This window comes from Heptranchias perlo, chromosome 2, assembly GCF_035084215.1.
Source record: "Heptranchias perlo isolate sHepPer1 chromosome 2, sHepPer1.hap1, whole genome shotgun sequence".
NCBI lineage: Eukaryota > Metazoa > Chordata > Chondrichthyes > Hexanchiformes > Hexanchidae > Heptranchias > Heptranchias perlo.
Genome location: NC_090326.1, coordinates 168,260,164 through 168,286,948, shown reverse-complemented (window position 1 = coordinate 168,286,948; position 26,785 = coordinate 168,260,164). Strand labels below are relative to the sequence as shown.

General features: G+C 44.4%; 2 protein-coding genes across 4 annotated transcripts in view; one reads left to right on the top strand and one right to left on the bottom strand.

Annotated features, from left to right (window-relative positions):
* The window catches only part of bop1 (BOP1 ribosomal biogenesis factor), a 203,920-nt gene that overhangs the window by 79,943 nt on the left and 97,192 nt on the right, over positions 1-26,785 (top strand). The window lies entirely within an intron of this gene.
* Positions 671-13,399, bottom strand: scxa (scleraxis bHLH transcription factor a). Of its 2 annotated transcripts, none has more exons than XR_010966207.1 (2): positions 1,350-1,534; positions 671-1,200 (listed from the first exon to the last, which is right to left on the bottom strand). XR_010966207.1 is itself a non-coding variant. In XM_067999532.1 (2 exons), the coding sequence occupies exons 1-2, from the start codon at positions 13,136-13,138 to the stop codon at positions 1,162-1,164; spliced, it is 531 nt and encodes a 176-aa protein (XP_067855633.1). In that variant the 5' UTR covers positions 13,139-13,399; the 3' UTR covers positions 671-1,161. The 2 variants fall into 2 exon arrangements, 1 of the variants encoding a protein (XP_067855633.1); XM_067999532.1 differs by lacking the exon at positions 1,350-1,534 and adding an exon at positions 12,647-13,399.

Sequence of the window (26,785 nt, the reverse complement as noted above, 5' to 3'; positions counted from 1 at the left end):
AGATGGTTGCGAGGTATTCAAAATCATGAAGGGTCTAGACAGAGTAGATAGAAAGAAACTGTTCCCATTGGCGGAAGGGTCAAGAACCAGAGGACACAGATTTAAGGTGATTGGCAAAAGAACCAAAGGTGACATGAGGAAAAACTTTTTTACACAGCGAGTGGTTAGGATCTGGAATGCACTGCCCAAGGGGGTGGTGGAGGCAGATTCAATCATGGCCTTCAAAAGGGAACTGGATAAGTACTTGAAAGGAAAAGAAAATTGCATGGTTACGGGAAAAGGGCGGGGGAGTGGGACTAGCTGGATTGCTCTTATATAGAGCCGGCGCAAACTTGATGGGCGGAATGGCCTCTTTCCGTGCTGTGACCGTTATGATATTCTTTGATAGAGCATCTGCTAGCTCTTTCCTAATTTTTAATATGCAATTGTAGGGCACTAGGAGTCAACCACATAATATGGGACTGGAGTCAAGTAGGGGCTAGCAGCTTCCTTTCCTTGCAGGTCTTTACAAGTTAGCATTTCATGGTCATTTTTTCTTTTGATGCCAGCCCAGATTTATTGGTATTTGAACTCATGACCTCTGGGCCACTGGTCCAGTACCATAACCACGACTGGACCCCCAAATAAAGCCTGTCTTGAACAGGGGAAACAAAGCTTGAAGTATTGAGATTTTTATTATTTTATTTTTATGTATAAAATTGCCTTTTTATATTACATATTTATTAGATGACAAACCAGCATGTGATAAAGAAGTTAATCATGTAGTGAAAGTTCCTTTTCAATGCTTAAAAGCCACTTTTGTGTAGTTTTGTCGTTTTCTTTTGTTTGTTTTAAGTTTTCTCCTTGGTGCCAGCTTCCAGCAGCAGCTCGGCGGTGTGACCAGGTCACTGTGTGATGGGATTGTTTTTGTAACGGAGCAGGTTGGGAACTGTGTCTCTGGAGACTTCGCTTTGTCTCAAATGAATTATTTCTTTAAATCTCAGGGTAGAGTCCAGTGCAGCCCAAGTGTCGAACTTTTTGCGCGCTCGCAGATTTTTAGAATTGTTTTCAGCACGCTCCTTATTTTCTTACTTTTTCTGTGGCCGCGATCTCGATTGCTCCCCCACCCCCGAGTCTGCTGTGAGTTCGCAAAGTCGGTGGGCCGCATTTCTGACTTCTTCGTTAACTTCGGATCATGCCCTTTCTGTCTCGGTCTTTGTTCTGCGGGAAGAAAGGAAATCGATTTGAGTTTGTTCTCGCAAGTGTACCAAAAGTTCATTCTGGATTTCTTGCGCTGCTGCTCAGCTGAGTTAAACATAAATTGGTTGACCCCAAAGGTTTGAGTCACAGTGACTGTTGATCAGCCTTACCCCAGGTTTTGCAACAACTTGTTAAAGCCTCCCCTTTCCGCGGTTGACATCTGGCTAACTTGAGTCGTACGGGTGAGATTTGACTATCTCTAAAGCTTGGCTGGAAATGTGACTCTTCCACTCGCTCTTTTCAATTATGAAAGCTGTCGGATCTCAGTCTGGGCTCCTCCAATGCACTGAGGGAAGGGAAGTTACCCCTGGGTTGTGCTAGTTGATTTCGAAGTGGCTCAGTAACTCCTCCCAGCCATGTGGTTATTTGTTTCTGCTGGTAATTCAAATTCAGTTTCCTCTCACCCCACCACCCCATGCTCCATGGTAATGACCCTGTCTCCACTAAAGTGACTTCCACACCTTTGCATTGTGAGGTTCGGCAACACTTGTCAACCAGAAGTCCCAAATTAAAAGACCGACCTCGCAGAAATGTGACAGTTATCAAAAGTTGGAAAGAACGCTGTAACGTGTGGTGTGTTCAGACTGATTGAACCTGCCGCCCTGGAGGGGACAAGTTGCAGCGGCAGCTGTTACCGTAACTGGATTTGAGCTGTGCCTGGAGTCGAAGCACTGGCTCCACCGCAGATGGATTTTGTGGCTCGTGCGCTCGCTCGCGCTCTCTCTCCTTTCTCTCCCCTCTCTCTCTTTGTTCCAAGTTTTAATGTTTTTCAAGATCTCCCCACCACCTGCACCTGAGTAACTTGATTGAGAGATTTGACAGCTCAGGAAGCTTAGGCTGGAAAAACCACACAGTGAAAACTCCTATCGCACCTCTTCAGCTTTCAGACATGTGCGATGCGTTAGTTTGATTTGTGGCTGCCCAGAAGAATGGGACTGGAAACTTTTTTTTTTGCTCGTGCTGAGACTCAAGAGAACTTAATTTAAAAACAAGAGCTTCTAGTTTCTTTTCTCCCCCTCCCTAACTGATGTTTTATTCTTTTGTGCTAAGTCTGAAACTCCAGACTGACTGGTTCCCAATTCCCCCACCCCACCACCCAACCCCAATCCTACTGAACCTGATCTTCCGCCTTCCTTCACCCCTGACTTGTTCAGTGCTGATTAGCTGGCGCGCTGTGTTACCGTGCGGCGGTTCTCACTTGCGGTCCTCTTCGAGCTGAGTTCCTGATCCTGAGCCTGCCCCATGTTGGCCGGTGCTGAACAGAGGTCAGGCGCTTTCCCACAGGGAGGGGAATGGCAAATGATTTCTGGGACTGCTACCACCTTGGCCACTGAGGATGGCGCCTGCAGACCTATGGGATGAACTGCCCGTTCTCAGACCCGCAAGGGGTGCCTGGCATATTTTTAACAGACTACTCTTGAGGGAGCCCTTCTCCAGGGCGTTATTACAGCAGAATCTGACTTAGAACCCACTGGTGTGACACCTTCATAGGGGTCAGTACCACTTGTGTTAATGCTGAGGTTGATGCTGCTCTTTTTTTGGGGCTCTGTAGCCTCGGGTTATTGATCTTCTCTGTAGTATGCTGGGGAGCTGCTGGTGATGATATCAGGACCTCGATACTAGGGAGGGGACATTCTGCTGTCTCCTTGCAGGAGTCTAACTTCACGGGAAGGTTTTGTGGTTTGTTTTTCAAATGTGACGTGCTCTTTATGCTGCTGGGTTGCAAAATACTAATTCAGTAACCGACTCCAGGGCATTGTGAGCGGGATCTTAATGTTTAGCTAAAATAATAATGATACATCACACCATAGCAGCTTGGCAATGCTTCACGCAATGAATTACTTTTGAAATGCAGTGAGTACTGTTATATATTTCAACGTGATAATCGTTTTGCATCAGCATTGTCCCACAAACAGTATTGAGATGGATGATCAATTCATCTGTTTTTGATGGTGTTGGTTGAGGGAGGAATGTTGCTCACCACACCAAAGAACTCCCTGCTCTTCTTTAAAAAGTGCTATGGAATTGTTTACATCCACCACACAGACAGACGGGGCCTTGCTTTAATGTCTCATCCGAAGGGCAGCACCTCCAATAGTGTAGCGCTTCCTCAGTACTGCACTGGGAGTGTCAGCCTGGATTATGACCTGGAGCGGGACTTGAATTGACAACTTTCTGATTCAAGAAGGGAGAGCACTATCACTGAGCCAAACTGATGGAGAGAATGGTGGACAGGGACTGAGTGAATGGGGCGGACTGTCAGTATCCTCTAATGATACTGTGACAGTGTAACCAGCAGAGTTGTCAGTTCCCCTGATTGCTTAAATGTGGTTCTCTTTGACCATGTTATTTGAAAGGGCACAGCTTAATCACAATCATACAGCATGACGACGTAAATAGTTTTTGAATACATTGCTTCATTCGTGCACAAGGAATACGTTGAGCTTTCTGGCTTTTCTCCCTCCAACTATTAAAGCTTTGTGTACGAAAAGGGTGCCTCTTTTTTTAAAAAAAAGTTCTCCAAATGTAATTTTGCCATTACCTCTACATTCTATCCCTTGTGGGTGCCCTATGCTGTTAAGTGACCATTTTGTGAACTGTGATTTAAGTAACTGATTATGGGTACAGTAGCCCAGTGGTTGTGGTACTGGACGTTACCCAGAGTCCGTGAGTTCAAATCCCACCATGGCAAGTTGTAAAATTGAATTCAATAAACCTGATGATTTATGGGCTGGCACCAGGAAACATTAACCATGAAAAGCTGCTGGGCTGTCGCTAAAAACCCATCTGGTTCACAAACATCCTTCAGGGAGAGGAACCTGCCGTCCCTACCTGGTCTGGACGACATGTGACTCCAGTCCCACACTACGGGCTTGATTCTCAATCCCTTTAAGGCAACTAGAGATGCACAATAAATACTGCCTTGCCAGTGTTGCCCACATCCCAAGTATAAACATATGTTAAATAAAGAACTTTCTACCTCAGTAGTGCACTGGAGTGTCTGTCTAGATTATTCGCTCAACTCCTGGAGTGGAGCTTGCACCCAGGATATTCTGCCTCAAAAATGAGATTGGTACTACTGAGCCAAGCTGTAGCTATTTTGTGTCCCAGCAGTTTTACTTATGAAGAGGTAGTTGGGAGGGGGAGAGAATTCTGTTTTCCAACAAATTAATTTTCTAAAGTTGAGACATAGCAGCAACATGTCTGAGGCATTTAGGTATGACACAATGAACAGAATCCAGTTGTTTCCTCACACCAAGCAGCTTCATTACAGAAAAACACCTTGCGTCCATCTCTCATCACTGGCAGGCTGCCTGTTAACTGTACTTTAGTTTCTGATTAAAGTCCAACGCGTTTATTGTAAGTTTTAAAAATAAAAAATTCTGCCGTGATTTTCGATCTGTTCCACTTGAGTGTGTGCCAGTTTTATCTCTCGTGTCAAAGTGAAGCCTTTGTGCTGCTGAGCCGCTCCTGCCCGCCTGTGTCTCTGTTGTGTCTGAATTTTAGATAGGTCGAGAACTGACTCGGGGGCAGGTGTGAAAAGCCTACCCTCTTGTAAGCAGCACAGACTGAGTCTGCCTACCTAACGTCTGCCTCTACCGATACTCTGCGTGTGATTTCTTGCCAAAGTTTATTTTATTGTTTCAAATTGCTGACCCTGTCATTCAGTCAGAGGGGTGGATGCTGCTGGCAGTGTTTGCACCGTGGCCAACAAGGCTTGTATAGGGGAATGAACTGAGAATCCTAGCAGGATAGAATTGCAGGGGGGTGTGGGGGCGGAGGGTAAAAGGATAAAGGAGAACGTAGAGTGAGGTCTTCAGCTCGTCCTAAAGATACAGTTTTTAAATAGATTTCTCTCCTCTCCTCTCCAAATAAAAACTTAAATAAAGGCTGTGCTCAATATATGATTAGGTGCTGTATAATCGCATGTTGTGTGTGTGAGAATGTTTATCTCCGTGGCGCGAGTGCACTCGCTTACACCCTCGCTCGTTCTTGCCCTCGCTCTTTCTTGCACACATTCCTGACGTTTATTAACTTCCATTCTCTTTTCCCTCCTCCTCCTCCCAAGCCCCAAGTGTAGTGGTACAAATGTAGTGCCAAAATGGTTTCTGACCCTCGTTCTTTTTGAATTAATGTATTTGGTGGAGGAATGCTAAATAAAATACTGGACTCCCGATAAGAAGCCTAGTTAAGTACTTGTTGGGTTTGCCACAGCTTTTAGCACATCTTACACTGAATCGTTACCACAAGTCTGAAACATTTCACTCTTTTTCCACCATGTAAAAAAATCCTAGAATCGTCTTCAAGCCCTGAAAGAAGTCCTACATATTAAGTAGGGTTCCCTTGTGATTGGAGATCAATTGGGATATTGAAGATGATGGGAGATAATTAAGGATCTGCTTTGGATGCCTTTTTCTTTACCATATATATATAATCAGCTATGTAGGTGAATTGAATGTGACTTCTGTATATGTGCATGTGTGCACGTACTATTCATCTGTCATTTGCAGCTCGAGCTTTATTCGCAATCTTAAGAGCTGTGTTTTTTATTCATTCTTGGGATGTAGGTGTTGCTGGCAAGGCTGGAATTTATTGTCCATCCCTCGATGTGGGCCCTCTGCTTCAACCTCTGCAGTCCGTGTGGTGAAGGACTTGCTATTTTCTTTAGTGGTTTGATACAACTGAGTGGTTTGCTAGGCCACTTCAGTGGGCAGTTAAGCGTCAACCACATTGGTGTGGGACTGGAGTCACATATAGGCAAGACCGGATAAGGACGGCAGATTTCCTTCCCTAAAGGGACATTAGTGAACCAGTTGGGTTTTTACGACAATCCGACAGCTTCATGGTCACTTTTACTGACACCGGCTTTTTATTTACAGTTTTTTAAAAAGGGTTCAAATTCTCAAACTGTCATGGTGGGATTTGAACTCTCATTCTCAGGATTAGTAATCCAGTAATGTAACCACTATACCCGTATCAATGAGAAAATTGCCAGTGCTGGGAGAGGCGGTGGGAGGGATCACACATACAATGCTAGAAATGTGCAGTAAGTCAGTCAGCAAGTTATAGTTTTCATTAGGACCTTGTCTGTCCTATAAAGGGTCGCACCTGAAACTTTAACATACCTTTCCTCTACCAGATTCTATTCAACCTTGTGTATTGCTGTTCCAGGGTAATAGTGTGAGCTTACGGCTGCTCAAAGCAGCCTGCAAAGGTCCACAGTGAAGGGTGTTTTGGCAGGTCTCTGAACCCAGCTCCTCGTCAGAATAGTTGTTACAACTCGGAGCAAGTAAAACTGAAGCACTAGGCATGGCAGACGCAACGTCTTTTAGTGAAAGTTCAACATGTGGAATAAAGTGTCAGTGCAGGTGGCTGAACAGGAAACTTTTAAGGAGTCTCAGAAAGGAAATGGGGAAGTTCCTGCATCTGATGGGATTCCTGCATTATTACAGTTTATAAATGATATGGAGACATCTCACAGGAAAGAGAGGGGTTAATTTGATATGCCAATCATTTTTTCCAGCCTGAAATAAATGTTATAGTATCCTTGCAGTCTGGTCTCGAACTGGGAGAAAGGGAGCGGAGCAAGTCTACAGTAAGGGCTGCTTTTAACGAGCTGGTATATCCTTGTTATCTTCCCCAGAGTGAAGTCATTTTCTTTCTTGCTTCTGAGACGGGAGCGTGTGTATTGCGAAAACAAGCTAAACTCACAGTTGAGATCACCTCAGGAACTGTGTGAGATGGAACCTAGGGATCTTTATTACTTGAATTCTGAGGTGGGATTAATCAAGGCCTCCTACTCATTTTGGATTTTTTTGGGGGGGTTTCTGAGCCCTCTTGCATTATTCAAAAAAAAATTCAATGGGGACGGGGGACGGTGCCATGTTTGACTTTGACCGGGTCAGTTGAAGTAAAATGACATCTTACTGGATTTCAGCACACGCAGTGGATTACTGAGACTAACATTCCAAGAAGTGTGCGTGTAATGGCTCTCTATTAAATACGCAAGAGTTTGCCAAGTCAGTCCCTTTGCCTCAAAAAGTTCAAAGCTTGAACGATAATTTGAAGCTGCAGGACCTCGTAGAGCTTTCGAATTTTACAGCACAGAAGGAGCCCATTGTGCATGTGTTGGCTCTGTGAAAGAGCTCTCCACTTCGTCCCATTGCCCTGCTCTTTCCCTGTGCCCTTAAATCATCTTTTTAAAATATTTATCCACTTCCCTTTTGAAAGATCTTATGGATTCTGCTTCTCCCACTGTTTCTGTTCGGGCATTCCATGTCCTAACAGCTTCTGTGTGTAAATACATTTCTCCTCATCGCTCCCTTTGTTCTTTTAGTGATCTTAAATTTGTGTCCTCTACTTACTGGCTCTTTTCAAACAAATGATCAGGTTCTTTTCACCCTTCTGAATCATCCAAAAGAACGGGTAGATGGGACAGATTCGGTTTGAAACCTTCCAATAAAACCCTGTGAAACTTGGTTGTGATCTGGTGGCAATTCAAGTTACTCAAATGAAATGCCCTTACTTCAGGGGACTGACCTTGCTGTATCCTTCTCGGTACAAATACCTCCTGCTAGCTTATTGATTGGGTGGTTCTGTGTGATAATGCAGAGTGCCAAGCATCCACAAAGTGAACTCAATTATTTTATGCCACGTTTTTCCCTAAATTGCACAAAAATGCAATTTTTAATAAATGTGCAAAATAAATCTTGGAGACTGAAGTACTAGTAATGGCCTCGAAGTCACCACAGTTTCTTGTTTAACAAAGTTGTTTGTATGTGCTCCTGTTTGAGTTTGAGAAATAACCTTGGTGAGAACCATGTCAGTTTACAGCACAGAAGGTGGCCATTTGGCCCATCGTGTCTGTGTTGGCTTTTTGCTAGATCAATTCAAAACTAATCCCACTGTCTTGCCCTCTCCCTCGAGCATTGTATCTCCATTTGCTTCAAATATTTATCCAACTTTCCCTTAAACAACACGATGGTCTTTGCCTCAACTACTATCTGAAATTTCTCCTAACCTCTTCACACTCTGTGTCAATTTTAAATTGTTGACCGCCTCATCACTGACTCCCCAACCAGAGGAAATTGTGTTTCCTCATTCACTATCAAAACCCTTCACAATTTAAAAACCCTCTATTAAATCTCCTCCTGCTCCAGTGGAAATAGTCTTGGTGTAATGACCCTTTGTGCAATTTTTGGACACTAAGGGAATTAAGTGCTATGGGAATAGGGCGGGAAAGTGGAGTTGAGGTAGAAGATCAGCCATGATCTTATTGAATGGCGGAGCAGGCTCGAGAGGCCGTATGGCCTACTCCTGATTCCATTTCTTATGTTCTTATGCACCATTCTTTCAAGCTTCTTGCACAAATCCAACTTTCTCTGATTTCACTTGAAAGGAAAGAGACTTGAAAACCTGTGACAGGAGCTTGGTACTTAGCTTTTGATGGTGAGATTCTACTTCATCAGATGCTGTAAACTATTCACTTTTAAGGAAATCCAAGTGCCATCACTAATCGTCCCGACCAGTTTCTGTTTAAGATCAATTCAACTAATGGGATAGGGAACTTTAGACAATACTGTTTGGAGTTGGAGGGGCTGTGGTTGCTGGGAGTGTTCTAGACAGAATATAATGGAACAGTTACAGTTGGATTATATTGGGGCATAAGGGAATGATTGAAAGGAAGAGCTACTTTATTTTGACTTTTTTGTATTCCTTTCCTGCCCCACATTCCCTGCATATGTTGTTGGGGCCTAAGTTTTGTTCCCATAGTTCCTTCTGTGACAGCTCGGGATGAGTGAGGGAGGGGAAGCTTAGGGAGTTGCTACTTTTGGGAATGTTTATGGGGAGTAAAATGCAATGACCAGGTATAATGTGAATTGAGGAAGATAGTTTGTAAGTGAGGGGGTTAGGATGGCTCCTCCTAGACTTTGATACAATGTGTCAGTTATTTTGTGGGGCAATGGGGGAGGGGGGGATTCCTGGTGGTTTCTGTCTCTTCAGATTCTGAGAATGGCCTGTATGAGGGAGATTGGACTGAATGGTGAGGGAAAACCATCCAATTACTAAAACAGTAACAGCTCTACTAAATCAAAACTTATTCAGATGCTTGGGTCATCTGTCAGCGGCCTCTTAAATTTCCAGTTAGTATTTTGGCTGGAACTTTTTAAGAGGAAAAAAAATGATTAGTAGGCGTCTCATCTGAGAAGTCTGATTGGGAAATGGCGTAGGACTTATTAATTGTGCTTTATCAATACTGGCCAGGATGATATTGTCGGGGAGCAGACTGTTAGTCCAGATGCAGTATGTACATTGTTACGTGCTTCGTAACTGGCTGAGTGAGACTGTGGTGACCAGTCACGAGCTGCTGTTGAGCTAATGACTACCCACTTTTAATTAGCAGCGTTGTTGCTGGGTTTTGTGTACTGGTAGCAATAAGTTCTGTTTTTAAAAAAAAAATTACATCTAATCCAGTACTCTTTAACGGTGCGTAATGCACTTCTTATCTGATCACTATAAATTGCTCTCACCCCCAGTGAGAGCTAAAAATACTTTTGTGGGGCAACCCGAGTTTCGAAATGACAATCTGTACAAACGTTATCGCCCTCCACCCCCACCACCAAAAACCCTCCATTCCTCTGACTCTGGCCTTTTGTGCGTGCCCCCTCCCTTTACCCCACCATTGATGGCAGTGCTTTTAGCCATCTAGACCTCACTCTAGAATGCCACCTCTCCACATCCGTCTCCTGCTTTAAGACCCTTCTTAAAACCTTTGACCAAGTGTCTAGTCACCCCTCTAATATCTCCTTTGCATCATCATTCATTTTTGTCTGATTACTCCTCTGAAGAGCCCTGGGACGTATTCCTGTGTTAAAGGAGGTGTATAAATCCACCTCGTTATACTGTTGGGTGATTTTAGCAGTTTGTGGTGAGATGGCCTAAAAAGTTTTCATGTCCATTCTAACACTTCCTGATGACAGCATTGATCTCAGGAACCATCAGTTGCTTCGATCTCCAATGCTTTGGGGTTTGAGCTTTCAGACGTTGGGGAGTGAGTGAATCCGAGCCACCAACTACTCTAATGGGTGACAGAGATCCCAAAATGGTTACAGCTTGGATAAGAAGAGGTGCCATATCAATGATCTGACTGCGCCATCCCCAGTGGTAACAGTCGGGCACTGTCGATCCAGAAAATTATTTCAAACTCACCACGCAGCTTCAAACCCCCTATGCTACACAGAGTGAAATTAATTTTCTTTTTATTAACTTCCCAGAAACATTTTGATGGGAAATGCAAATTCGGATCCTTTCCCCCCAAAAAAGCCAGTTTAATGTATCAACCGAGTGACTTGCAGTGTAAGGATTGTATGTGTTCTAGCATCAGATCTTTACTGCTGTGTTCAATCGTAAATATACCTACATCTAAATGATGGCTCCTGGGTGTGATATTGGGGTGGGGGGCACCTGCTTGTGGGCGAATGAGACCTGGTGGGATGTGGGGATGGATGATTGGCTCTTTAAATGAGACCCTAACCAGCAGTCCAGAGGAATCTGCTCACTCTGTGCTTAGTCAGTCATTCAGACAGTTATCCACAGGGATTAAATTCCTGCATATGCCCTATGGGCAAAAGCTACTTTCACACCCCTTCACCCACCCATTTTATCTCTGCAGGGAAAAACGGCAAATGAGATCCCTTTGTCGTGAAATTCCAGTCCTCGTCTGTTTTAAATGGCATTTAATGGCATATCCGTATATCAAATTTTAATTGGGTAATCATCTTTAAAATAATCGTGAGTTTCGTCGAGAACAACATGCATTAATATAGCACCTTGCATGTCCTCAGGATGTCCTAAAGCGCTTCACAGCCAATTAATTACTTTTGAAGTGCAGTCACTGTTGTTTTGAAGGCAAATGCAGCAGTCAATTGTGCACAGCAAGTTCGCACAAATTGCAAATGCGATAACTGACCAGTTAATTGTATTTTGATGCTGTTTGAAGGATAAATTTTTGGCCAGGACACCGAGTAGAACTCCGCTGCTCCTCTTTGAATAGTGCTGTGGGATCTTTTATTTCCACCTGAGGAGGCAGATGAGGCCTTGGTTTAATATTTTATCCAAAAAATGGCATTTCTGACCATGCAGCACTCCCTTGGTGCTGCCGTGAAGAGGGTGGGGGGGGGATGTTTTGTCTTGCGGAATTTAAGATGGCAATTATTGCAATCTATTTGTTAATAAGTGGGCATTGACGACTGAGGATGTTTGATGATGTGGTGCGTTCGTGCCGTGTATGATAAGTGCACACGTGGTATATGTGGTGATGGTGTGCTGGCACTGTATGCTTTGCCTTGAAATTTCCCGATGGTTTGATGTGCACGCACGAGCCTAATGAGTTTGTGCATCTTTCTCAACCACAAGAGCTTACGTATGATTTGAAATTAGTTGAAGAGCAGACTGAACAGCTTGCGACGAATGCAGTATTGTAATGGGGGGTTCATTTGATGTACCGGCGATACAAATGTTAGCGTTTTTTTAAAAAGAAAGCTCTTACGAAAAAAATTAAAATAAGACTTTTCTTGCAAAGCGACCCTGTTTAGTTCTGAGTTTCCCTAACTGTGAACTGGCAGATGGGCAGAAAAGAGTAAATATAATTACTTGCATTGTTTATATTTAGCGTAGTATCACATTGAAACATCACTGTGCTTCACACAACAAATTGCTTGGCTCGACAGTCTATGTAAGTGCAGTCGCAGTAAACACAATGTAAGCACATGAATTAAATACATGTGCCGTAGCAATTTGTACTTAACTGTAACAAGTGTAATGGTGCACATCAGAGCTGCACTGAGATACAATACAGTGTTGTGGAATCTGGGAACAGGTTGAGCAGAGCTGAGGGCTTCTCGTTGCACTTCTGGGCTAACCTAGCAGCTGGGTTTGAAATTGGAACATTTCATAAACTACCTGACTGCAGTCATTCTGTATCATTAGATTGAGAAAGCTACTACAGTTTAGAAAGGTGGAGGATTGCTTAGGGTGCTGGGAGGTCCTTGAGAGAGAGGTTTAATTTAAGGTACGGTTGGGTAAACTTATTGGGTTATTCAGAGACTTGGGCGTGAGGTAAAAGGGCGAGAGATATTTGAAGTTTTGTGGGTGAGATTAATTGGCGACACCCTATAAGCTGCCATAGCCTCATTAGAGACTCGGGCTCATCAGTAGACAGCTGGTTGAGGATGTTAAGTTCATGGAAAAACAAATACAACACTGTCTCTTCAGTTTCAAAAGCTGCCTCACGCATTGTCTGCGCCCAATCCTACACACAAGTAAAGGGTACCCAGCTTCAGGGTATGGGTAGACCAGAGCTGACAGGTTTCAGATACCTATGAGAGTTAGGAAAGTTTGTACCTACCATTCTCCTCTGGTTGCTCAGGCAGAAGGTGCAGATCTGTTTGGGCTGGTTGTTCTCTGTTTCGGTGACCCTCGTCCCAGGGTAGTAGCTGGACGTGCTTGTGTGACAGGGTTGTCCATCCCCAGCCTCTCCCAACAGCAGCACATTGCCCAGGTGTGAGATGTAACTGGAAGCCAGCCGCAGAGTCTCGATTTTGGACAGTTTCCTGTCGGCGGGCTCGGTGGGGATGAGGGTCCTGAGGGCCGTGAACGCTGTGTTCACGCTGTTGGTTCTGTCTCTCTCCCTGGCATTTGCGGCTTGCCTCTGTCTAATGACTCCCGACACCCTGGCTTTCCTCTTCCTCTTTCCTCCTCCTCCACCATAAGTTCCCAGACTGAAGGATGTCTCTGAACCCGAGCTCTCACTGTCGAGTTCTTCGTCTCCTTCGGACAACATGCTGATCTCCGGGTAGAGGCAGCGACTAGGAACAGATCTCAACATGGCAAAAGACATTTGTGCACAGACTGGGATTAGTTCCCCAGCGTATCTCCCTTTGTGTTTTCCCTTTTAATTTTTTTTTGTTCCTCAATACCTAGATCCAATAAAATAAAAGGGCCAACTTCAGCAATTCATACTGAATTCACTCTCAGACTCCTCTTCTTTCCTTTCCCCCCCAAGATAATTTTCCTTCCTCCTTTGATTTCTAACTTTTTTTATCTCTCCCTCTCTCCGCCTCTTACCTTTCTCTTTTCCCTCCCTTGCTATATCTTTCTGTGCCTCTCTCCAAGTGTTTCAGGCTTCGCTGAGATCAGGTTTTTATAAGCAGGAGGCGGGACCCAGTCAGAGGGCGTTCAAGGGAGATCTCTGTGAAGCACTTCTCTTTTTTTAACCCTTTCCAAGGGCTCCCCTCAGCCCTCAGGCATTTCACGTGCATTTATAGTCACAGACTCTGTTGGGGATATGGTAAAACAGCATCTCCCATCCAGATCGCAGCTTGAGAATTCAGTTCAAATCTAATTTGCCCCATTTATAAACTTTAGTTAGTAGTTTAAAAACTTACATTGAATTATAGAATGTTACACCACAGAACCAGGCTAGCTAGCTCTTCAAATTGGTGTTTTGTTCCCACAACTCCAGTCCCTTGCTCACTCACAATAACCTTTAATATCGCACCTAGTCTAACCCCACTCCCCTGCTCACCCCCCATACCCTTTAATATCGCATCTGGTCTAATCCCACTCTCCTGCTTGCTCCCCATATCCTTTAATATCCCACTCTCCTCACTCCCCATATCCTTTAATATCCCGTTCTCCTCACTCCCCCTACTCTTTAATATCCCACCTAGTCTAATCCCACTCTCCCCCCTCACTCCCCATGCCTGTTAATATCTTGTCTAATCCTAGTCTTCTCACTCCCGTTCACCCTTTAATATCCCACCTGGTCGAATCCCACTCTCCTCGTTTCCCATACCCTTTTAATAATCCTTTTTGCCCCACAGTGACTATCTAATTCCCTTTTAAAATAATTTATAGACTGTGGTTCAAGAATGGTTTGACAGAGAATTTAACCTCCAACCACCTGCGTAAAGTCACAATTTGAATGACTGTGATTTCCCTATTGGAGGAGGTACACGAGCAGTGGGATACAGGCAACTGATGAATGGCAAAGACACGAGTGAGTTAGGGTCAGCACCACAAGAATCTCCATGGTACCCTGTTCATGGCATGCAATGGGTGAGTTGAAGTGATGCGCAGTGTATTTTAATTGCAAGCCGTGTTGACCCATAGATTGCTGAGTGCCCCTGGCGATGTCGTTTGCTGTGGTGCTGTGTCTATGACACACACACATTATTTAATAAAGACGTCACCAAGTTTAAAACAAAAGTTTAATTGTAAAAATGGAATATCAAATCTTAATTTAGGGAAGATTAACCTGGGTAAAAACCATTGCGGCTGACTAGGCATAACACACGGCACTGGACTCGTTTAAGAACATAAGGAGTAGGAGTAGGCCATACGGCCCCTCGAGCCTGCTTCGCCATTCAATCAGATCATGGCTGATCTTCGACCTCAATTCCACTTTCCTGCCCGATCCCCATATCCCTTGATTCCCCTCGAATCCAAAAATCTATCCATCGCAACCTTGAATATATTAAATGACTCAGCATCTACAGCCCTCTAGGGTAGAGAATTCCAAAGATTCACAACCCTCTGCGTGAAGAAATTCCTCCTCATCTCAGTCTTGAATGGCCGACACCTTAACCTGCGACTGTGCCTCCTAGTCTTAGACTCTCTAGCCAGGGGAAACAATCTCCAGTTTGGTGCAGTTCAGTTGGGATGTGTAGAAATCACTTTGATTCAGATTATCTTTTGTTATATTTAAAGCAAATGCTCTTTTCTCAGTTCAAAATGTTTGTTGAAGTTTCTGACTCCATGATTGTTTCCTGTCCCCCCACCCCCATTCAGATCCCTCACCTGCCATCTCTTCCAATTTGCTATGAAATATAATTAAAACAATAAAGTATGGGACCTCCACTACCTGGCTCAGTGACCAGTTTGATTCCAGGCTCAACCCCCTGCCTCTGCTGAGCGAAGAGATTGCGAGACAAGCCAGTGGCAGTGAGTGCTACAATTTGCCTCAGCACTCTGGGTTAGAATGGGGGCAATTAGCCAAGGTTCCCACAGAGGATGGCTACCCAGTAACCTCAGGTGAGCACTGGATCAGGCTCAGATATGATGACCCCCATGGTCGAAAACCCTGCCAGCACTTTCCTTGAGCCTCACAAATCAAAAAATGTTTGTTTGAGCAAGGTATAGGCGGGTGCCAAGCATATCCTAACAAGGTGTTGGCAGCATGAGAGCAAGGGAGGGGGAAAACTGTCGAGGGCGATTTTTAAAAAAATATTCCTATAATATCCTTGCTGTCAGATTCTGACTCCAGCGTGAACTAGTTAGCCCCCAATCTGGCCTGTCGAGTTACCTAGTGATGGTGGTGGATCGGGGTAGCGGGCTTCTGAGAGAGACAGTCAGGGGAAGTAGGGAAATCAGTAATAAGGCTGGTTTTGGGTTGAAACCGCAAAACAATGGAGACTTCACATCTGGGAAAGTCATTGGAATATATGAAACAGTAAGCATTCGATTTGATATCCACAGTGGGAGCTGGACAGTGGAGCTGTCTCTCATTTTTTAACATTTTGATATCGGAACAGCGTGATGTTATTCAGCGGCTGCCTGTCGCTTTTTCAAAAAAATGTATTTTTAAAAAAACTCATGTAACCTCTGCACTTTATTTGAAGTGACCTCTCTTGTAAGCCTCGTAAGTTGAGCTGACCTGAGATACTTTGTTTGAAAGGACCAGATTCCGGTGGTACACTGCAGCACCTGTTCCCCTCCGATTCACCACAGTTCCCCTTGGGGACTACACTGTGTTTAAACAGGCCCGAGAGACTGAGATGCAGACTTTCTTCCTCTAAAGCTCAGTTTTCACATTTGATCTCTTGATTTATGTCTTCCTTGTCCGTCTTTATCTCCACTCCCAAATCTCTTGTTTATCCCCATTCAATTTTGATTGTTGCAACAGTGTTCACAGGGATTTTAATAACCAATGTAACAGTGCTGTCACTAACCTGTAATTGTGGGTGTGCGCTCCGTTCATGCTATGTTCACTTGTGCGCGAAGTACCCAGCAGCACAATTACAGATTCAACCTTTTAAAACTTCTTTAGTGAGAGCATTCTGACTGTGTAATATTAGGTTGTAGTACTGGTCAGCACGGAGAGTCACTGGTGGTGGGAGTGGTCTAAGCAGGTGACTGGTCATGGCAGCAGTGGGAGTAGGTTTCCACCACCAAGAATGACCTGGGCAGCAGGTGCATGGGAACATCTCCAAAATACACACCATCCTGACTTAGAGATATATCGCCGTACCTTCATTATCGTTGGGTCAAAATCCTGGAACTCTCTACCTAACAGCATTGTGGGAGTATCTTCAACACACGGACTGCAGCTGTTCAAGAAGACGGCTCACCACCACCCTCTTCTCAAGGGCAAGTAGGGATGGGCAATAAATGCCGGCCTTGCCAGCGATGCCCACATCCCAAGAATAAAGTCACTGGCGGTGGGAGCGATCGGATCCCACATGCAATGGGATCCCACATTGAACCCATCCAAGGCAAACTGCTCATGCAGTAAATAGATCCATAGGTGGGGATCCCTTTTTTCTGCAACTGACTTCCAAGTCACACAAAGGGCACGGCAGTCTTTTGGTACTTGGAGCTGATACACCAGGCCTGACCTGGGTACATTCAAGTCTTCACACATGTCCAGGGGCATGCCCTGGGTTGGTTGCTCGAGCCCATGATACGTCACTGGAAGTAAGAGAGACTTACCGCATCATTCATAAAGAGGCCCTCATTGAATAAATACTAATTCCTTGCTGAGGGACTGATGGGTGATGCTGTCATGATAGTCAACTGCATCATAGCCAGGTCTTTTTTCTTCACTGTACGGAAAACGGGAGAGCTGGATATCACAGTGAGCTGCCTGTCCAGAGCTAAGAGTGCTTGCTCATCTCTTTTGCTTTCAAGATGAAGAGATGGCCCTTGTAATTCACAACTCACCTTGGACACCGAGACTGAGTGGCTGGCCACACTCTCCCAGCTGCTTCAAACCGTGGGCAAATTCAAATCAGTTAACCAAACGTGGACATCCTCTGACAAACACAGCATTTCAAAAGGAGCTGAACTTTAGAAAGGGACAACTGAAAGCTGCCACACGCAACAACTTTGAGATGTTAGAGGACTTTCTGTTGGAAGACCGAAAGAGAAACCTGCAGAATACTTTCTTGTCAGTACAGACTTTCCAAGGGTCGTGGATCCTTTCAGCTGCTTCCATGTCCTGTGCCATGGCTTATCAGGGGAAAGCAGCAAGAGCCAAGTTCGGGGCACCACGGGTGGCTCTGCTGCACAGGAGGGGAGGAATAAGAGTGGCAGGGCTATAGTGATAGGGGATTCAATTGTAAGGGGAACAGATAGGTGTTTCTGCAGCCGCAAACGTGACTCCAGGATGGTATGTTGCCTCCCTGGTGCTAGGGTCAAGGATGTCATGGAGCGGCTGCAGGGCTTTCTGGAGGGGGAGGGTGAACAGCCAGTAGTTGTGGTCCATATCGGTACCAATGACATAGGTTAAAAAAAGGGATGAGGTCCTGCAAGGTGAATTTAAGGAGTTAGGAGATAAATTAAAAAGCAGGACCTCAAAGGTAATGATCTCAGGATTACTACCAGTGCCACGTGCTGGAGAGTATAGGAACAGGAGAATAGACCAGATGAATGCGTGGCTGCAGGGATGGTGTAGGAGGGAGAGATTTAGATTCCTGGAACATTGGGACCGGTTCTGGGGAAGGTGGGACCTATACAAGCGGGACGGGTTACACCTGAGCAGGACCAGGACCAATGTTCTCGGGGTGTTTGCTCGTGCTGTTGGGGAAGGTTTAAACTAGAATGGCAGGGGGATGGGAACCTGAGCAGGGAGAGAGAGGAGGGGGAAACAAAAGACAGAAAGGGAAGAAGCAATGGTGGAAGGCAGCGAAAACAAGGGCGAAAAACAAATAGGGCCATAGTGCAAAATAAAACTAAGATGACTAGCAATCTTAAAAAGACAAGTCTAAAGGCATTGTGTCTTAATACGCAGAGCATTCGCAACAAGGTAGATGAATTAACAGCGTAGATAGATATTAACGGGTATGATATAGTTGCGATTACGGAGACATGGCTGCAGGGTGACCAAAGATGGGAACTGAACATCCAGGGGTATTCAATATTTAGGAAGGACAGGCAAAAAGGGAAAGGAGGTGGGGTAGCGTTGCTAGTAAAGAAGGAAATCAATGCAATAGTGAGGAAGGATATTGGCTCGGAAAATCACAATGTGGAATCTGTATGGGTGGAGCTAAGAAACACCAAGGGGCAGAAAACGTTGGTGGGGGTTGTCTATCGGCCCCCAAACAATAGTGGAGATGTGGGGGAGGGCATTAAACAGGAAATTAGAGACGCATGCAAGAAGGGTACAACTATAATCATGGGTGACTTTAATCTACATATAGATTGGTCAAACCAAATTAGCAATAATATTGTGGGGGAGGAATTCCTGGAGTGTGGACATGATGGATTTCTAGACCAATACGTTGAGGAACCAACTAGAGAACAGGCGATCCCAGACTGGATATTGTGCAATGAGAAAGGATTAATTAACAATCTTGTTGTGCGGGGTCCCTTAGGGAAGAGCGCCCATAACATGATAGAATTCCTCATTAAGATGGAGAGTGAAGTAGTCAAATCTGAAACTAGTGTCCTGAATCTAAATAAAGGAAATTGCGAAAGTATGAGGTGTGAGTTGGCTATGATAGATTGGGGAACTTTACTAAAAGGGATGATGGTGGATAGGCAGTGGCTAATATTTAAAGAACGTGTGCAGGAATTACAACAATTATTCATTCCTGTCTGCCGCAAAAATAAAACAGGAAAGGTGGCTCAACCGTGGCTTACAAAAGAAATTAGGGGCAGTATTAGATCCAAAGAAGAGACATATAAAATTGCCAGAAAAAGCGGCAAGCGTGAGGATTGGGAGCAGTTCAGAATTCAGCAAAGGAGGACAGAGAGATTGATTAAGAGGGGAAAAATAGAGTATGAGAGTAAACTAGCAGGGAACATAAAAACTGACTGTAAAAGCTTCTATAAATATGTCATGAAAAAAAGATTAGTGAAGACAACTGTAGGTCCCTTACAGTCAGAAATGGGGGAAATTATTATGGGGAACAAAGAAATGGCAGAACAATTAAACATATGCTTTGGTTCTGTCCTCACAAAGGAGGACCCAAATAACCTCCCTGAAATGTTAGGAAACCAAGGGTCTAGTGAGAGGGAGGAACTGAAGGAAATCAGTATTAGTAAAAAAAATAGTGCCAGGGAAATTAATGGGGCTAAAGGCTGACAAATCCCCGGGGCCTGATAATCTACATCCCAGAGTACTAAAGGAAGTGGCCCTGGAAATAGTGGATGCATTGGTGATCATCTTCTAAAATTCTATAGACTCTGGAACAGTTCCTACAGATTGGAGGGTGGCAAATGTAACCCCGCTATTTAAAAAAGGAGGGAGAGAAAAAACAGGGAATTACAGGCCAGTTAGCCTAACATCAGTAGTGGGGAAAATGCTCGAGTCTATTATAAAGGATGTGATAACAGAACACTTGGAAGGCATTAACGAGATTGGACAAAGTCAGCATAGGTTTATGAAAAGGAAATCATGCTTAACAAATCTACTGGAGTTTTTTGAGGATGTAAGTAGTAGAATAGATAGGGGAGAACCAGTGGATGTGGTCTATTTGGATTTTCAGAAGGCTTTTGAGAAGGTCCCAAACAGGAGGTTAGTGTGCAAAATTAAAGCACATGGGATTGGGGGGAATATACTTGCATAGATTAGAATTGGTTGACAGACAGGAAATAGAGAGTAGGAATAAACGGGCCTTTTTCCGGTGGCAGGCAGTGACTAGAGGGATACCGCAGGGATCAGTGCTTGGGCCCCAGATATTCACAATATATTTCAATGATTTGGATGAGGGAACGGAATGTAACATTTCCAAGTTTGCGGACGACACAAAGCTGGGGTGGAATGTGAGCTGTGAGGAGGATGCAAAGAGGCTCCAGTGTGATTTAGACAAGTTGGGTGAGTGGGCAAGAACATGGTGGATGCAGTATAACGTGGATAAATGTGAGGTTATCCACTTTGGTTGTAAAAACAGAAAGATGGATTATTATCTGAATGGTGATAGATTGGGAAAAGGGGAGGTGCAATGAGACCTGGGTGTCCTTGTACACCAGTCGCTGAAAGCGAGCATTCAGGTGCAGCAAGCAGTTAGGAAGACGAATGGTATGTTGGCCTTCATTGGAAGAGGATTTGAGTACAGGAACAGGGATGTCTTACTGCAGTTGTACAGGGCCTTGGTGAGACCGCATCTGGAGTATTGTGTGCAGTTTTGGTCTCCTTATCTGGGGAAGGACGTCCTTGCGATGGAGGGAGTGCAACAAAGGTTTACCAGACTGATTCCTGGGATGGCAGGACTGACGTATGAGGAGAGATTGGGTCGACTAGGCCTATATTCACTCGAGTTTAGAAGAATGAGAGGTGATCTCATCGAAACATATAAAATTCTAACATGACTAGACAGACGAGATGCAGGGAGGATATTCCCGATGGCTGGGGAGTCCAGAACCAGGGGTCACAGTCTCAGGATACGGGGTATGCCATTTAGAACTGAGATGAGGAGAAATTTCTTCACTCAGAGGGTGGTGAACCTTTGGAATTCTCTAGCACAGAAGGCAGTGGAGGCCAAGTCATTAGATGTATTGAAAAAGGAGATCGATATATTTCTTAATGCTAAAGGGATATGGGGAAAAAGCGGGAACAGAGTACTGAATTAGACGATCAGCCATGATCATTTTGAATGGCGGAGCAGGCCCAAAGGGCCAAGTGTCCTACTCTTGGTCCTATTTTCTATGTTTCTATGCCATCCCATCTCTCTGTTGCTGTGGAGGAGAAGGAGTTGTTGATCCAAGTCTCTTGTGACAAAGTCTTGGAGGGTTGCTTTGCTAAAATGCCACTTTCTGACTTTTGTCAGCTTGGCTCAGAGGTAGCACTTTTATCTGAGTCAAAAGGTCATGGCTCAATCCCCACTCCAGGACTTCAGCACTTAATCTAGGCTGACACTTCAGTGCAGTGCTGAGGGAAGAGCAGCATTGTCAGATGAGATCATAAACCAAGGTCCCGTCTGCCCTTTGAGGTGGATACAAGAGACCCAGTAGAGCTATTCGAAAAGGAGCAGAGCAGATGAGTTGACTTGGCCAACATTTATCATTTAACCAAAATCAGCAAAACAGATTAACTGGTCATTCATTCGACTTACTGTTTGTGGGATCCTGCTGTGTACAAATTGGCTTCAGTGCTTGTTTACATGACAGCAGCAACGACACTTCAAAAGTAGTTCATAGTCTGTGAGGTGCATTGGGATGTCCTGAGGACTCGGCAGGTGACGTACAAGTGCACGTTTGTTCTTCCTGCCTTTCACTCAGCACCAAATACCACAGCTTGGCAGCAACTGCAGCAAATACCCTGATGCCATTGATGGTAATTTAGATGAAACATCAAACATGCTTCCACTTGGAAAGTGATCAGAGTTGCAATGCCATCTTTAAAGCCAAGGGCCTCTGGGTTTTGTGTGGGCAAACTTACAGACTTGTACCATTGAGCAAGTGAGGACTTCTTTCCAGGTTTATTTACTTCAAATGTAAATTCTTATCTATGCTGCCTCATGTCTAATAATTTACATGAGGCAAATAGCATAGATGCATTTAAGGGGAAGCTAGATAAGCACATGAGGGAGAAAAGAATAGAAGGGTATGCTGATCGGATTCGATAGAAACACAGAAAATAGCAGCAAGAGTAGGCCATTCGGCCCTTCGGGCCTGCTCTGCCATTCAAAATGATCATGGCTGATCGTCTAACTCAGTACCCTATTCCCGCTTTTCCCCCATATCCCTTGATCCCTTTAGCATTAAGAAATATATCTGTCTCCTTCTTGAATACATCTAATGACTTGGCCTCCACTGCCATCGATGGTAGAGAATTCCACAGGTTCACCATCCACTGCGAAAAGAAATTTCTCCTCACCTTGGTTCTAAATGGCATACCCCGTATCCTGAGACTGTGACCCCTGGTTCTGGACTCCCCAGCCATCGGGAATATCCTCCCTGCATCTAGTCTGTCTCGTCCTGTTAGAATTTTATATGTTTCGATGAGATCACCTCTCATTCTTCTAAACTCTAGTGAATATAGGCCTAGTCGATCCAATCTCTCCTCATCCCAGGAATCAGTCTGGTAAAACTTTGTTGCACTCCCCCCATGGCAAGGACATCCTTCCTCAGATAAGGAGACCAAAACTGCACACAATACTCCAGATGTGGTCTCACCAAGGCCCTGTATACCTGCAGTAAGACATCCTTGCATCTGTAGTCAAATCCTCTTATAATGAAGGCCAACATACCATTCGCCTTCCTAACTGCTCGCTGCACCTGAATGCTTGCTTTCAGCAACTGGTGTACAAGGACACCCAGGTCTCGTTGCACCTCCCCTTTTCCCAATCTATCACCATTGAGATAATCTGTCTTTCTGTTTTTGCAACCAAAGTGGATAACCTCACATTTATCCACGTTATACTGCATCCGCCATGTTCTTGCCCACTCACCCAACTTGTCTAAATCACACTGGAGCCTCTTTGCATCCTCCTCACAGCTCACATTCCACCCCAGCTTTGTGTCATCTGCAAACTTTGAAATGTTACATTTAGTTCCCTCATCCAAATCATTGATATTTATTGTGAATATCTGGGGCCCAAGCACTGATCCCTGCGGTACCCCACTAGTCATTGCCTGCCACCCGGAGAAAGACCCGTTTATTCCTACGCTCAGTTTTCTGTCTGTCAACCAATTCTCAATCCATGCCAGTATATTCTCTCCAATCCCATGTGCTTTAATTTTGCACACTAACCTCCTGTTTGGGACCTTCTCAAAAGCCTTCTGAAAATCCAAATAGACCACATCCACTGGTTCTCCCCTATCTATTCTACTAGTTATATCCTCAAAAAAACTCCAGTAGATTTGTTAAGCATGATTGCCCTTTCATAAATCCATGCTGACTTTGTCCAATCCCATTAATGCCCTCCAAGTGTTCAGTTATCACATATTTTATAATAGATAAAGTAGGGAGGGAGGAGGCTTTGTGGAGCATATATGCTGGCATAGTCCAGTTGGACTGAATGGCCTGTTTCTGTGCTGTAGTTTCGATGTAATTAAATTGGCGCTTCATTAAATTTTACTCATGTCCTCTTCTATTTTCCTGATCTACCTTAGTGGTATTCTGGGTTTAGCCTTTTAAAACCATTTAATATTTCATATACCTCATTCAGCCCTCCCCCTCCTAGACTGTAGAGTTTCAGCTTCTTGAATCTCTCCTCATTGCTCATACCCGTAACACTTGGGATCAGTCTTGTTCTTCACTATACCTATTCCAATGTTTGTACGTCTTTTTTATAACCCGTCTATTGACATAACCCTGTGGACTTGTACTCTACGGTTCCAACTATATATCCAAGCTTGTGAGCATATTGTTATCCTCCAATCCCTTCCAGTTTACCTGTGATAATTTAATGCCTTCCACGGTCTTCAAAAAAAAATTGCATTATAATTATACAAACGTGCATTACCATGTTATTTCTATTGCTCTTGCTCTAGCACGTCCCTGTTTCCATTCCATCATTTTACCCGTTATTGATCGCCTGACAGGGTTGCTTTTACTTGACTCAGATTGATTGTCCCTTTTAAATATTGATATTGGGTTTGCTTGCTTCTGAGGCCCAATAATTCTTCCATGGTAGGCGGTGCACCACAAATTTCCTTCCTTTGTCTCCTTTTGCACTCTGGATATAAGGCATTTGCTTTTGCAGGGGGCTGGGGTGGGGGGTGGGGTTAGTCTCAATTTTCTTTGACTTGTCAAATGCCTCTGCCCGCCTCTGCCACACTGATTTAAGAATCCTCTTGAGTACTGGATGGCATGTTGCTGCTATATCTTAGTCAATACTTGTGGGAAATATACAGAACCGTGGAAGTTTACAGCACAGAAAGAGGCCATTCGGCTTATTGCTTCTGTGCCAGCTTTTTGCTGGAGCAATCCGAAACTAATCCTATTGCTACGCTTTCCCCATAGCCCTATATCTTCCTCTGCTTCAAATATTTACTCTGCCTCAACCACTTTGTGGCAAAGCATCCCATGTTTTAACAGCCCTCTGTGTAAAGACATTTGTTTTAACCTCTTTGCGCTCTCTTAGTGACCATTTTAAATTGATGACCCCCTTGTCATCGACTCCCCAACCAGAGGAAAGTCTCCCCCTATTCACTATCAAAACTGTTCATTTATGCATTGACTATTTTACCTTCAAATTCTCTGCCATTTTTCGATTAGTTTCTAACTTCCTTTCTCTAACTACTCTTCCACTGTCATAATTCAGGAAGAATGTGCTGGTGTTTGTTTAAAATCTTCAGCTATACTCAGCTCTGGGGCCCTCTTGGCACCTTTTAATATCCCTTTAACCTGTTTGAGCAAACTCCCATATCTCCCAGTTTCTTCCCCTGTAGACTTTTTAATGTTTTGTTTTCTTTCCTCTCTTTCCTTCCTACTTTAATGGCCCTATTGATCCATTTTGGTGAAGTCTTTAACGCTTATTTTCCTCCCCTCTACGCATCGATGTTGCATATTCAACGTTGTAAAAGTGTTCTGTTTTCTTGTAGAGCACTACCTTTCAGCAGTGCTCCTCAGTTAACATCACTTAGCCCACTCCATTTATTTTGCCATTTTAAAAATCCAATATTTCTGAGCTGGTTGTTGTCATTTACCAGACGGTCTGAATTTAATCCTGTTACTTTATTAGATTGCAGCTTTTAGAGAATCATCTCCTGAACTTGTGCTCAGGAGTTGTTCGAAGTGCAAAAGTTTTGAGTTATCACAAACTTTCCCCTCACTAAAACTCCCTTCTGTTTTTTGTGCTATTGCTTTTTGAGTATGTGTTGTTTGAGGCTCTCATACACGTGGCCTTTAGTAATCACAAGTGCAGATGTTAAGTGAAGTTAAACCAATATTATTTCTTTACTGCCTAGCACAGAGAAAACTGTGGCTAATCATGGGGCCTTCTGGAGACGATTGTGCTTTTCCCTTTTGTTAATGTAAATTTAAGCCCCGAGTATTCGGGGAGACTGCATTGCGGGTAAATGTGCTCATTTAAGAATTATGGGGAAGTGAAATCCAAAGGGGGTTTGTTTGTAATGTGATGGTGAGGAAGTGGTTGTGGCTGAAGTTTTTTCTCTCTTTCTAATGGTTGTATAATCGTAGGGCTTGGCAGCGCTCACAGTGTCATGGAATGGCAGAGAATTTATGTTTAGGACAGACCCCTTCATGTTCTGAGAACATTGGTGTATATATATATGTTGTGACAGGCACACATTGCTTTCTTACAGATGCAGAACAATTTTATAGAGAATGAAAGCCAGTCATTAACCTGGAGCCTGAAATTTACAAGTGGTTACAATTGCCCTCTGACCATAGGAGTTTACAAGCAATTGCACTTAAGTAGATTTGCCTACATTTAGACCACTTTTTCTTGGGCAGTATCCAAATTGTATGTCTTAAAAGGACAGGTTGTCCAATTCTGGGCATCACACTTTAGGGAGGATGTCCAGGCCTTGTAGAGGGTGCAGAGGAGATTTACTAAAATGGTACCAGGGATGAAGGACTTTCATTATGTGGAGAGACTTGAGAAGCTGGGATTGTTCTCCTTAGAGAAGGTTATGGGGATATTTAATAGAGGTGTTCAAAATTATGAAGGGTTTCGATGGAGTTTTTTTTTATTCGTTCATGGGATGTGGGCGTCGCTGGCGAGGCCGGCATTTATTGCCCATCCCTAATTGCCCTCGAGAAGGTGGTGGTGAGCCGCCTTCTTGAACCGCTGCAGTCCGTGTGGTGACGGTTCTCCCACAGTGCTGTTAGGAAGGGAGTTCCAGGATTTTGACCCAGCGACAATGAAGGAACGGCGATATATTTCCAAGTCGGGATGGTGTGTGACTTGGAGGGGAACGTGCAGGTGGTGTTGTTCCCATGCGCCTGCTGCTCTTGTCCTTCTAGGTGGTAGTGGTCGCGGGTTTGGGAGGTGCTGTTGAAGAAGCCTTGGCGAGTTGCTGCAGTGCATCCTGTGGATGGTACACACTGCAGCCACTGTGCGCCGGTGGTGAAGGGAGTGAATGTTTAGGGTGGTGGATGGGGTGCCAATCAAGCGGGCTGCTTTATCTTGGATGGTGTCGAGCTTCTTGAGTGTTGTTGGAGCTGCACTCATCCAGGCAAGTGGAGAGTATTCCATCACACTCCTGACTTGTGCCTTGTAGATGGTGGAAAGGCTTTGGGGAGTCAGGAGGTGAGTCACTCGCTGCAGAATACCCAGCCTCTCACCTGCTCTCGCAGCCACAGTATTTATATGGCTGGTCCAGTTCAGTTTCTGGTCAATGGTGACCCCCA

Bases quoted from the DNA above. Each gene is read 5' to 3' on its own strand.
- scxa (XM_067999532.1), bottom strand. From the start codon at position 13,138: ATGTCTTTTGCCATGTTGAGATCTGTTCCTAGTCGCTGCCTCTACCCG. The intron at 1,201-12,646 runs GTAGGTACAAAC...TTCTTCCCGCAG, and splicing joins TGAGCAACCAGAGGAGAATG to AACAAAGACCGAGACAGAAA.